Below are 13,223 nucleotides of genomic sequence, written 5' to 3' on the forward strand. Positions count from 1 at the left end.
GCAGGGTATACAGACAGGGGGGAGGTCAGTGTGGAGTGAGCAGGGTATACAGACAGCGGGGAGGTCAGTGTGGAGTGAGCAGGGTATACAGACAGCGGGGAGGTCAGTGTGGAGTGAGCAGGGTATACAGACAGCGGGGAGGTCAGTGTGGAGTGAGCAGGGTATACAGACAGGGGGGAGGTCAGTGTGGAGCGAGCAGGGTATACAGACAGCGGGGAGGTCAGTGTGGAGCGAGCAGGGTATACAGACGGCGGGGAGGTCAGTGTGGAGCGAGCAGGGTATACAGACGGCGGGGAGGTCAGTGTGGAGCGAGCAGGGTATACAGACGGCGGGGAGGTCAGTGTGGAGCGAGCAGGGTATACAGACAGCGGGGAGGTCAGTGTGGAGTGAGCAGAGTATACAGACAGTGGGGAGGTCAGTGTGGAGTGAGCAGGGTATACAGACAGCGGGGAGGTCAGTGTGGAGTGAGCAGGATATACAGACAGCGGGGAGGTCAGTGTGGAGTGAGCAGGGTATACAGACAGCGGGGAGGTCAGTGTGGAGTGAGCAGGGTATACAGACAGCGGGGAGGTCAGTGTGGAGCGAGCAGGGTATACAGACGGCGGGGAGGTCAGTGTGGAGCGAGCAGGGTATACAGACAGCGGGGAGGTCAGTGTGGAGCGAGCAGGGTATACAGACAGCGGGGAGGTCAGTGTGGAGCGAGCAGGGTATACAGACAGCGGGGAGGTCAGTGTGGAGCGAGCAGGGTATACAGACAGCGGGGAGGTCAGTGTGGAGTGAGCAGGGTATACAGACAGCGGGGAGGTCAGTGTGGAGTGAGCAGGGTATACAGACAGCGGGGAGGTCAGTGTGGAGTAAGCAGGGTATACAGACAGCGGGGAGGTCAATGTGGAGTGAGCAGGGTATACAGACAGCGGGGAGGTCAGTGTGGAGTGAGCAGGGTATACAGACAGCGGGGAGGTCAGTGTGGAGAGAGCAGGGTATACAGACAGCGGGGAGGTCAGTGTGGAGTGAGCAGGTTATACAGACAGCGGGGTGGTCAGTGTGGAGTGAGCAGGGTATACAGACGGCGGGGAGGTCAGTGTGGAGTGAGCAGGGTATACAGACAGGGGGAGGTCAGTGTGGAGTGAGCAGGGTATACAGACAGCGGGGAGGTCAGTGTGGAGTGAGCAGGGGATACAGACGGCGGGGAGGTCAGTGTGGAGTGAGCAGGGTATACAGACAGCGGGGAGGTCAGTGTGGAGTGAGCAGGGTATACAGACAGGGGGGAGGTCAGTGTGGAGTGAGCAGGGTATACAGACAGCGGGGAGGTCAGTGTGGAGTGAGCAGGGTATACAGACGGCGGGGAGGTCAGTGTGGAGTGAGCAGGGTATACAGACAGCGGGGAGGTCAGTGTGGAGTGAGCAGGGTATACAGACAGGGGGGAGGTCAGTGTGGAGTGAGCAGGGTATACAGACAGCGGGGAGGTCAGTGTGGAGCGAGCAGGGTATACAGACGGCGGGGAGGTCAGTGTGGAGCGAGCAGGGTATACAGACGGCGGGGAGGTCAGTGTGGAGCGAGCAGGGTATACAGACGGCGGGGAGGTCAGTGTGGAGCGAGCAGGGTATACAGACAGCGGGGAGGTCAGTGTGGAGTGAGCAGAGTATACAGACAGTGGGGAGGTCAGTGTGGAGTGAGCAGGGTATACAGACAGCGGGGAGGTCAGTGTGGAGTGAGCAGGATATACAGACAGCGGGGAGGTCAGTGTGGAGTGAGCAGGGTATACAGACAGCGGGGAGGTCAGTGTGGAGTGAGCAGGGTATACAGACAGCGGGGAGGTCAGTGTGGAGCGAGCAGGGTATACAGACGGCGGGGAGGTCAGTGTGGAGCGAGCAGGGTATACAGACAGCGGGGAGGTCAGTGTGGAGCGAGCAGGGTATACAGACAGCGGGGAGGTCAGTGTGGAGCGAGCAGGGTATACAGACAGCGGGGAGGTCAGTGTGGAGTGAGCAGGGTATACAGACAGCGGGGAGGTCAGTGTGGAGTGAGCAGGGTATACAGACAGCGGGGAGGTCAGTGTGGAGTGAGCAGGGTATACAGACAGCGGGGAGGTCAGTGTGGAGTAAGCAGGGTATACAGACAGCGGGGAGGTCAGTGTGGAGTGAGCAGGGTATACAGACAGCGGGGAGGTCAGTGTGGAGTGAGCAGGGTATACAGACAGCGGGGAGGTCAGTGTGGAGCGAGCAGGGTATACAGACAGCGGGGAGGTCAGTGTGGAGCGAGCAGGGTATACAGACAGCGGGGGTTTGGTTTGGAGAGTAGCCAGATAACATTGTTACTATACAACTGTCCTTTTGAAGCAGAGATTAATGATAGAACGTTCTCCTTTGGTTTAGCGCCAGAATTTTGCTGACAATATAAATACACTTAGATAATATGCAGCATAATCGTATCAGGTCATAGAGTGACCCTAAGGAGGAGAGAAGCCAGACATGATTTCTCAGTAATTATTACCAACCCCCCAACTATTCACCCACCACAAGATGAGCGATAAACTGTCTGAAAGAAACAAGCAGAATATAAAATCATCCCAACCATCTAGGACGTCACATACATTCACGCAGACTGGAGACTGGAGACTGGAGACAGCACTTTTACCAGTTTATACACAAGGAAATACCAGAATACACAGAGCTGAATAGCAGATGTCTGATACCGCTGATAATTAGGATTACCTAATCATCGATGTAACAAGGCAGCGCATCAGATGCGATACTCTGCGACAAGGCGGACGACACAGTTGCCTATGAAGAGAAGCGTCAGTATCTAGTCTTGTACTCAGTGGCGGCTCCAGACTTGGGGCGGCAGCGCAGTCCAATATTCAAATAGGGGAACCACACCAACTGCCACCCCAAACATCGCCGGCTGGGACTGACTGGCAGTTAGTGTGGCTCCTCCCCTATTTGAATATTGGACTGCGCTGCCACCCCGCCTCCTCAGCCGCCGCTGCGTTGTACTATACGGAATCTCCTTACCAGCAAGTGCGCTGACGCTGCGAGTCAACGAGGCCGGGTCATCGTACACAGACCCCGCCATTCCGGTGTCCATCTCATGGCGGATGTAATCCCTGGGGAACCAGAATCAGACATCACAAACCAGCAGCGGTTACTGGGAGAAATGTACAGCTCATATTATTACTATTATACTACTAGTGTAACAATAACGACTTGTGCTAACCGCAATAATATGGATAATATGTGCAGGACTGAGACGCCGTAACGCGCACACTCGGGGGCCACTGACAGGGCGGTTGTATGAGGGAGCATAGACCCTGATACACAGGTGATAGTATACATATATATATACACGCACTGATTATCTCTGCGGGGTCCTATCAAGCAAATGGGAATCACCCAGACACATAGGATCTTATTCAGAGTCGGTCGCAAGCGCCGATGCGCTTGTAACCGACTCGATGGTTTGACCTGCGCATGTGCAGCGGCCGCACGACACGTGCGCAAGCCCCGGAACGACAGAGAAACTCAGTCGCTCCGGAGCTCTCTAGCAAAGGGGCGGCTGTCGATGTTGATCGACAGCTTGCCCCGTTTGGTAGGCGGGCCGGGGGGGGGGGGGGGGGGGGGGTGGTTACCAAAAGGGAGGCGTTCCTTTCCGAACGCCTACCGTTTTGTGGGCGGCCGCACTGACATCATCAGTGATGTCAGTGGGGAGCTTCCTGCTCCATCAGAGCAGAAAGCTCCCTGGGGCTTACGAGTGCCCAGACCCAACCTTAGGGTCTGGTCGTAAGCTCCGATGGTTGCGATGGTGATCACCATCGCGACCATCAACCAGGTCGGTCGTTAAGCTGTGGGTGGTAACCCACAGCTTAACGATCGACAAGAAGGCAGTCGTTCAGGATGCAAGCGGCCGCCCTGATTCAGATCGACCGCTTGCAACTAACGACCGCGTCTGAATGAGGTCCATAGTGTATACCCGTCCTGCTTATGGGACAGATGAGATAACACAGTACAGCCCTACTTGTGGATGGAGGGTGGCTATTGGCACGGGGGACGGCGAAGCATCGGAGTACGAGAAAATAGTGGCCATCGGAGTACGAGAAAATAGTGGCCATCAGAGTACGAGAAAATAGTGGCCATTGGGCCTCATTCTGAGCCGAACGCTATTCCGATGATCACGCAGTTGAGTTTATCGGTGGTCTGCGAATGCGTCACAGCTGCATTGCGCAAACTCTGAGAATGATTTTTGCTCGCTGTGAGGATTCACTCGTAATTGATTGACAGGAAGAGACCGTTATGTGGGTGTTTACGGGGAGTCCCAGCGCCGTTTCCTGGGCGTGTATTGGCCAGCGAACGCGCACGCACAGAGCAAACCTCCAGCGTCTCAGTAACCGCAGCTATTCTGACTGAGACTCTCTTGAGGAATCGATGTTTTGAGGATCTGCGGCCAATGTTGCGTCTGTGTACGCAGGTGCAGGCAGCTGCGAGGGCTCCAGGGGGCGTTGCAGTATATATTCCAATGGCTGCTGCATTACTGTACAGCGCTCAATCATACCCACTGCCTGGAGGCAGACGCTGCACAATAGGAGTGAAACGGAGTTATTTGGGCAAATAGCGGAGACAAACAGGTGCGAAGGCGCCAATTGTACCGCGACATGGAGTGTAAGCTGCTGGGCTAGAGACATACACGGTAATACGAGGAAGCCGGAGCAGTGACTGGACAGAAGTAAGGGAGCCAATGCGGCTGGAGGACTACAGGGAGCAGGGGCAGGCTGTTACAGGAAGTCACCCGGAGAGGCCGGAGGACTACAGGGAGCAGGGGCAGGCTGTTACAGGAAGTCACACCGAGAGGCCGGAGGACTGCAGGGAGCAGGGGCAGGCTGTTACAGGAAGTCACACCAAGAGGCCGGAGGACTGCAGGGAGCAGGGGCAGGCTGTTACAGGAAGTCACACCGAGAGGCCGGAGGACTACAGGGAGCAGGGGAAGGCTACTACAGGAAGTCACCCGGAGAGGCCGGAGGACTACAGGGAGCAGGGGCAGGCTGTTACAGGAAGTCACACCGAGAGGCCGGAGGACTGCAGGGAGCAGGGGCAGGCTGTTACAGGAAGTCACCCGGAGAGGCCGGAGGACTGCAGGGAGCAGGGGCAGGCTGTTAGAGGAAGTCACACCGAGAGGCCGGAGGACTACAGGGAGCAGGGGCAGGCTGTTACAGGAAGTCACACCGAGAGGCCGGAGGACTACAGGGAGCAGGGGCAGGCTGTTACAGGAAGTCACCCGGAGAGGCCGGAGGACTACAGGGAGCAGGGGCAGGCTGTTACAGGAAGTCACACCGAGAGGCCGGAGGACTGCAGGGAGCAGGGGCAGGCTGTTACAGGAAGTCACACCGAGAGGCCGGAGGACTACAGGGAGCAGGGGCAGGCTGTTACAGGAAGTCACACCGAGAGGCCGGAGGACTGCAGGGAGCAGGGGCAGGCTGTTACAGGAAGTCACACCGAGAGGCCGGAGGACTGCAGGGAGCAGGGGCAGGCTGTTACAGGAAGTCACACCGAGAGGCCGGAGGACTGCAGGGAGCAGGGGCAGGCTGTTACAGGAAGTCACACCGAGAGGCCGGAGGACTGCAGGGAGCAGGGGCAGGCTGTTACAGGAAGTCACACCGAGAGGCCGGAGGACTACAGGGAGCAGGGGCAGGCTGTTACAGGAAGTCACACCGAGAGGCCGGAGGACTGCAGGGAGCAGGGGCAGGCTGTTACAGGAAGTCACCCGGAGAGGCCGGAGGACTGCAGGGAGCAGGGGCAGGCTGTTACAGGAAGTCACACCGAGAGGCCGGAGGACTGCAGGGAGCAGGGGCAGGCTGTTACAGGAAGTCACACCGAGAGGCCGGAGGACTACAGGGAGCAGGGGCAGGCTGTTACAGGAAGTCACCCGGAGAGGCCGGAGGACTACAGGGAGCAGGGGCAGGCTGTTACAGGAAGTCACACCGAGAGGCCGGAGGACTGCAGGGAGCAGGGGCAGGCTGTTACAGGAAGTCACACCGAGAGGCCGGAGGACTACAGGGAGCAGGGGCAGGCTGTTACAGGAAGTCACACCGAGAGGCCGGAGGACTGCAGGGAGCAGGGGCAGGCTGTTACAGGAAGTCACACCGAGAGGCCGGAGGACTACAGGGAGCAGGGGCAGGCTGTTACAGGAAGTCACACCGAGAGGCCGGAGGACTACAGGGAGCAGGGGCAGGCTGTTGCAGGAAGTCACACCGAGAGGCCGGAGGACTGCAGGGAGCAGGCTGTTACAGGAAGTCACACCGAGAGGCCGGAGGACTACAGGGAGCAGGGGCAGGCTGTTACAGGAAGTCACACCGAGAGGCCGGAGGACTGCAGGGAGCAGGGGCAGGCTGTTACAGGAAGTCACCCGGAGAGGCCGGAGGACTACAGGGAGCAGGGGCAGGCTGTTACAGGAAGTCACACCGAGAGGCCGGAGGACTGCAGGGAGCAGGGGCAGGCTGTTACAGGAAGTCACACCGAGAGGCCGGAGGACTACAGGGAGCAGGGGCAGGCTGTTACAGGAAGTCACCCGGAGAGGACGGAGGACTACAGGGAGCAGGGGCAGGCTGTTACAGGAAGTCACACCGAGAGGCCGGAGGACTGCAGGGAGCAGGGGCAGGCTGTTAGAGGAAGTCACACCGAGAGGCCGGAGGACTGCAGGGAGCAGGGGCAGGCTGTTAGAGGAAGTCACACCGAGAGGCCGGAGGACTACAGGGAGCAGGGGCAGGCTGTTACAGGAAGTCACACCGAGAGGCCGGAGGACTACAGGGAGCAGGGGCAGGCTGTTACAGGAAGTCACACCGAGAGGCCGGAGGACTACAGGGAGCAGGGGCAGGCTGTTACAGGAAGTCACACCGAGAGGCCGGAGGACTACAGGGAGCAGGGGCAGGCTGTTACAGGAAGTCACACCGAGAGGCCGGAGGACTACAGGGAGCAGGGGCAGGCTGTTACAGGAAGTCACACCGAGAGGCCGGAGGACTGCAGGGAGCAGGGGCAGGCTGTTACAGGAAGTCACCCGGAGAGGCCGGAGGACTACAGGGAGCAGGGGCAGGCTGTTACAGGAAGTCACACCGAGAGGCCGGAGGACTGCAGGGAGCAGGGGCAGGCTGTTACAGGAAGTCACACCGAGAGGCCGGAGGACTACAGGGAGCAGGGGCAGGCTGTTACAGGAAGTCACCCGGAGAGGCCGGAGGACTACAGGGAGCAGGGGCAGGCTGTTACAGGAAGTCACACCGAGAGGCCGGAGGACTGCAGGGAGCAGGGGCAGGCTGTTACAGGAAGTCACACCGAGAGGCCGGAGGACTGCAGGGAGCAGGGGCAGGCTGTTACAGGAAGTCACACCGAGAGGCCGGAGGACTACAGGGAGCAGGGGCAGGCTGTTACAGGAAGTCACACCGAGAGGCCGGAGGACTACAGGGAGCAGGGGCAGGCTGTTACAGGAAGTCACACCGAGAGGCCGGAGGACTACAGGGAGCAGGGGCAGGCTGTTACAGGAAGTCACACCGAGAGGCCGGAGGACTGCAGGGAGCAGGGGCAGGCTGTTAGAGGAAGTCACACCGAGAGGCCGGAGGACTACAGGGAGCAGGGGCAGGCTGTTACAGGAAGTCACACCGAGAGGCCGGAGGACTACAGGGAGCAGGGGCAGGCTGTTACAGGAAGTCACACCGAGAGGCCGGAGGACTACAGGGAGCAGGGGCAGGCTGTTACAGGAAGTCACACCGAGAGGCCGGAGGACTACAGGGAGCAGGGGCAGGCTGTTACAGGAAGTCACACCGAGAGGCCGGAGGACTGCAGGGAGCAGGGGCAGGCTGTTACAGGAAGTCACCCGGAGAGGCCGGAGGACTACAGGGAGCAGGGGCAGGCTGTTACAGGAAGTCACACCGAGAGGCCGGAGGACTGCAGGGAGCAGGGGCAGGCTGTTACAGGAAGTCACACCGAGAGGCCGGAGGACTACAGGGAGCAGGGGCAGGCTGTTACAGGAAGTCACCCGGAGAGGCCGGAGGACTACAGGGAGCAGGGGCAGGCTGTTACAGGAAGTCACACCGAGAGGCCGGAGGACTGCAGGGAGCAGGGGCAGGCTGTTACAGGAAGTCACACCGAGAGGCCGGAGGACTGCAGGGAGCAGGGGCAGGCTGTTAGAGGAAGTCACACCGAGAGGCCGGAGGACTACAGGGAGCAGGGGCAGGCTGTTACAGGAAGTCACACCGAGAGGCCGGAGGACTACAGGGAGCAGGGGCAGGCTGTTACAGGAAGTCACACCGAGAGGCCGGAGGACTACAGGGAGCAGGGGCAGGCTGTTACAGGAAGTCACACCGAGAGGCCGGAGGACTACAGGGAGCAGGGGCAGGCTGTTACAGGAAGTCACACCGAGAGGCCGGAGGAACAGGCTGTGATCAGGGGTAGAAGATTGCAAAATGGAAGGTAAATGTAATAGTTAGGTCAGTGAGGCCACTTGGAGGTGGAGGCTGTAGTCCGTCAGATTTTATATTTAGGCAGGATTTGTTCTGTGATTAGCACAATGCTGCGATGTATGGCAACACCGTGTCTCATTGCTATATTATGGACACATGAATCACACAGCGCTACCAGCAGGCGGCCCCGTATAACATTGCACAGTCTCAGCGCCACGGGCTACTGATGTTGGAAGTGGTAATATAGCAATTCACTATCACTGTCCACTGTAACTGGTTATGAATACACCCTCAGTAACACAGCGGTGGTCAGGTGTTAGCGCTGTAACCATAATATGTGCCGTGGTAACTCACCTGACCGTCTGGTGAGCCATGTACAGGAGCAGTACAGTGAGGAGATACAGGTAGATGTTGACCAGGCACCACAGAGGTAGTAGGAGCAGGACTGCACAGGCCAGGTGAGCTGGGGAAACCGGGAAGAACGTCAGATATATCGCCAGGCTCTGATAATGAATTCCTGTTATTATTTATTACCAGTTATGTATATAGCGCACACATTCCGCAGAGCTTTACATAGAATAACAAGAGATATGGTAAGAACTTATTTTGTTATCTCTGTTTCTACGAAGTCCATAGGGTCCGCAGGGTTGACCTTGGGGTATAGGTTGGGAACCAAATCCGGGCACCACGCAGTTAAAGCTTTTAGCTCCCAGGATGCACTGGGTCCACTCTCCCTATAACCCCACCAAGCCAGGGGCACCTCAGTTTGTAAGTAGCCAAAGGCCGAAGGAGGAGAGAAAAAGAGAGAGAAAACTGGAACACTCAATAACCATACTCACAGAAATGGGATACGGAAAACCGGTGACCAGCCACACAGCCCATTTGAAGCCAGGTGCGTCAGGGCGGGCGCCCTGTGGACCCTATGGACTTCGTAGAAACAGAGATAACAAAGGTAAGTTCTTACCATATCTCTTGTTTTCTACTTCATGGTCCACAGGGTTGACCTTGGGGATGTCCCAAAGCAGTTCAACTAAGGGCGGGGACGCTCCTGTGCTGAAAGGAGCACCCGGCGCCCAAAGGATGCATCCTGAGAGGCGAAGGTGTCAAACGCATAGAACCTCAAAAACGTTTGAATTGAAGACCAAGTGGCCGCCTTACACAGCAGAAGCGCCACGTCTAGCAGCCCAAGAGGGACCCACAGAACGAGTGGAATGAGCCTTAACAGAGGCTGGCACAGGTAAACCCTCCTGTGCATAAGCCTCACAAATAACGGAACAAAGCCAACGGGCTAACGTTTGTTTGTTGGCAGGCCAACCCCTCTTGTGAAAACCAAAGAGGATAAACAAGGAATCAGACTTCCTAACCGAAGCCGTCCGGTCTACATAAATTCTAAGCGCCCGGACCACATCTAAGGAAGTCTCACCAGCTGAAAGATCAGGGGACTGAAAAGCTGGCACAACAAGTTCCTGATTAATGTGGAACTTCGAGACCACTTTGGGCAAAAACTCAGGACGAGTGCGGAGCACCGCTCTGTCCTGGTGAAAAATCAGGAAAGGAGGGCGACAGGAAAGCGCCCCCAATTCAGACACCCTCCTGGCTGAAGCAATTGCCAGGAGAAAAACTGTCTTAAATGTCAGCCACTTGAGCTCCACCGACTCAAGAGGCTCAAACGGAGGACCCTGCAGGACCCGTAGCACCACTGCCAAGTCCCAAGGAGCCACAGGAGGCACAAAGGGAGGCTGGATCCTGAGAACACCTTGGAAAAAGGTGTGAACGTCTGGCAGTATTGCAATCCGCCGTTGAAACCACACGGACAAGGCGGACACATGAACCTTCAGAGATGCAAGGCGTAAGCCGAGGTCCAATCCTGACTGAAGAAATTCCAAGATCCTAGAAACTAGGAACACCTGAGGATCATAATGTCTAGACTCACACCACTGAAAGTAAGTGTGCCACACTCTGTGATAAATCCGTGCTGAAGCAGGCTTGCGTGCCCGGAGCATGGTACCAATAACCGAACTGGAGAAGCCCCGAGACCTCAAGACGGCTGTCTCAAGAGCCACGCCGTCAAAGACAGCCGACCCAGATCCGGGTAAAGACAGGGGCCCTGAGACAACAGGTCCCGACGCTGAGGAAGAAGGTACGGCGAGTCGATGGAGAGGCTCCTGAGATCGGAGTACCAAGGCCGTCTGCGCCACGCCGGAGCCACCAGCACGAGCGTGCCGCTGTCCTGCTTGAATTTCCGCAGAACCCGAGGAAGTAGGGATATCGGAGGAAACAGATACGCCAGGTGAAAAGACCATTTCACCGACAGCGCGTCCACCAGACTTGCGCCTGCGTCTCTTGTCCTTGACCCGTAAACGGGCAACTTGTGATTGTGACGGGAGGCCATCAAGTCCAGCTCCGGCAGTCTCCATCTGTCCACGAGTAGCTGAAACACCTCTGGGTGAAGCGACCATTCCCCGGGATGCACGTCGTGACGGCTGAGGAAGTCCGCTTCCCAATTGAGGACTCCGGGGATGAAGACCGCCGAGATCGCTGGAATGTGACACTCCGCCCAAGTCAGGATGCGAGACACCTCCGACATCGCTGCCCGACTGCGAGTTCCGCCTTGGTGGTTGATGTACGCCACCGTGGTGGCGTTGTCGGACTGCACCTGTACCGCCCTTCCGTGAAGAGCGGGACCGGACGACTGCAGGGCCCTGTATACTGCCCGCAGTTCCAGGATGTTGATGGGAAGAAGTGCTTCTTCCGCAGACCAACAACCCTGGAGAGACAATGAGCCGGTCACTGCCCCCCAACCCCGGAGACTGGCATCCGTCGTGAGCAGGACCCAGTCCGGGATCCAAAAGGGGCGCCCCTCGACCAGATGAGCTGTCTGAAGCCACCAAGCCAAAGATTTCCGAACGCCCAGAGACAACACCAGCACCTGAGAGCGGATCCGGTGAGGTAACCCGTTCCATTCCGATAGAATCAGCCTCTGCAGGGGCCGGGAATGGAACTGGGCAAATTCCACCATGTCGAATGTCGACACCATGGACCCCAGAAATCTCATAGCCGAATGGACCGACAGGCGGCAACTGCTCAGGCAACTGCATATCCGCAGCTGTAGGGAGGCGACCTTCTCCGGAGTCAGGAAGATCCTTTGCTGACGCGAATCCAGCAGGGCTCCCAAATGAACCATCCGCTGAGATGGAATCAGGGAGGACTTTTTCCAATTTATCAGCCACCCGTGCGCTTGCAGGCAAGCAATCGTCAGGTGGAGATGTTGAAGCAGTACCTCCGGGGAACTCGCCAGCAACAGGAGGTCGTCCAGATACGGTAGCAGCCGTACATTCTGGTTCCGAAGATGTGCGGCCATGACCGCCATAATCTTCGTGAACACCCTCGGTGCCGTGGAGAGACCAAAGGGTAGCGCCCGGAACTGGTAATGGTGTTGAAGGATAGCGAACCTCAGATACCGCTGGTGCGAAGGTGCTATCGGAACATGGAGGTAGGCGTCCTGGATATCCAGGGACACCATGTAATCCCCCGGTTCCATCGCCAGAATGATGGAACGTAACGTTTCCATCCTGAACTTGGGAAATCTGAGGAATTTGTTCAGAGACTTCAAGTTGAGGATAGGGCGATGAGAACCATTGGGTTTCCGCACCAGAAACAGAGAAGAATAGTACCCCGTCCCTCTTTGTAATTGAGGAACGTGAACAATGACCCCTGCTGTCAGCAAGGACTCTATAGCTTCCTGAATCTGTAAGGACTTGGTCGTATCCTGAGAAGGACTCGTGCAGAAAAACTGGTGGGACGGTCTGTGCCGAAAAGACAGGGCGTACCCCTGGGAGACCACTTCTCGAACCCAGGCATCCGTGGTGGTATTGTGGCAGCACTGGGCAAATAGAAGAAGTCGGCCTCCCATTCTGGGGTCCCCCAGAGGGAGGCCCGTCCCATCAGGCAGAAGGTTTATCTTCCTGCTTGGAAGAAGGGCGCCTGGCACTCCAGGCCTGCTTCTTGGGCTTAGAAGCGGCCTTGGTAGTCGACTGCCTCGGGAAGGACTGACCTTTGGCCTTGCCCTGAACCCGAAAGGACCGAAAAGCAGAGCTCCGTACCTTGGTAGGAGCAGAAGCCGAAGGGAGGAAGGCTGATTTAGACTTAGCCAGAGTGTCCACAATCTTGTCCAAGTCTGGACCAAAAAGCAACTCCCCATTAAAAGGTAAGGCCTCCAGCCCCTTTTTGGAGTCAGCGTCAGCTCTCCAAGACCTCAGCCCCAAGGACCGACGCGCCGACACAGCTGCAGCTGACACCCGAGAGGTTAGCAGGCTTGCATCTAATGATGCTTCCCCAATGTAGGAAGCCGCATCCCTCATTTGACCTATCAACGCTCTCTGGATCTCCGGAGCATCTTCCGGAAAGGTATCCTCCAAAGCATTGGCCCAGCTCTCGATGGCCTTAGCCACCCAAGAGATGGCCATGGACGGACGGGCCACCGCCCCCGAGAGAGAGTAGATAGACTTCAAACAAGTCTCCACCTTCCTGTCCGTGGGATCTCTCAGGGAGGAGATCGACGGCAAAGGCAGCGTAGCGCTTTTAATTAAACCGGGGAATCCACCGCTGGAGGAGTTTCCCACTTCCTGCAATGAGCCTCCGGAAACGGATAGTTCGAAGCCAACCGCTTCTGCGGTTGGAACCTCATGCTGGGCAACTGCCAGGCCCCTGCCATATGATCCGTCAATTGATCGGACAGGGGAAAAACCGTCGAAGCTACCTTGGCCTTTTTAAAATTTGGGTA

At 57.3% G+C, this 13,223-nt stretch overlaps 1 protein-coding gene across 3 annotated transcripts in view; it reads right to left on the reverse strand.

Annotated features, from left to right (window-relative positions):
• LOC148454025 (RING finger protein 145-like) overlaps positions 1-13,223 on the reverse strand; it is a 55,416-nt gene that overhangs the window by 25,810 nt on the left and 16,383 nt on the right. For all 3 annotated transcript variants that reach the window (XM_088461337.1, XM_088461335.1, XM_088461336.1), the window contains exons 3-4: positions 8,795-8,903; positions 3,015-3,106 (exon numbers count right to left, since the gene is read on the reverse strand). In XM_088461337.1, the coding sequence (XP_088317463.1) occupies positions 3,015-3,106; positions 8,795-8,903 (201 nt within the window). The remainder of the gene's footprint in view (positions 1-3,014; positions 3,107-8,794; positions 8,904-13,223) is intronic.

Source organism: Taudactylus pleione, unplaced genomic scaffold (genome assembly GCF_031769625.1).
Source record: "Taudactylus pleione unplaced genomic scaffold, aTauple2 ptg001036l, whole genome shotgun sequence".
NCBI lineage: Eukaryota > Metazoa > Chordata > Amphibia > Anura > Myobatrachidae > Taudactylus > Taudactylus pleione.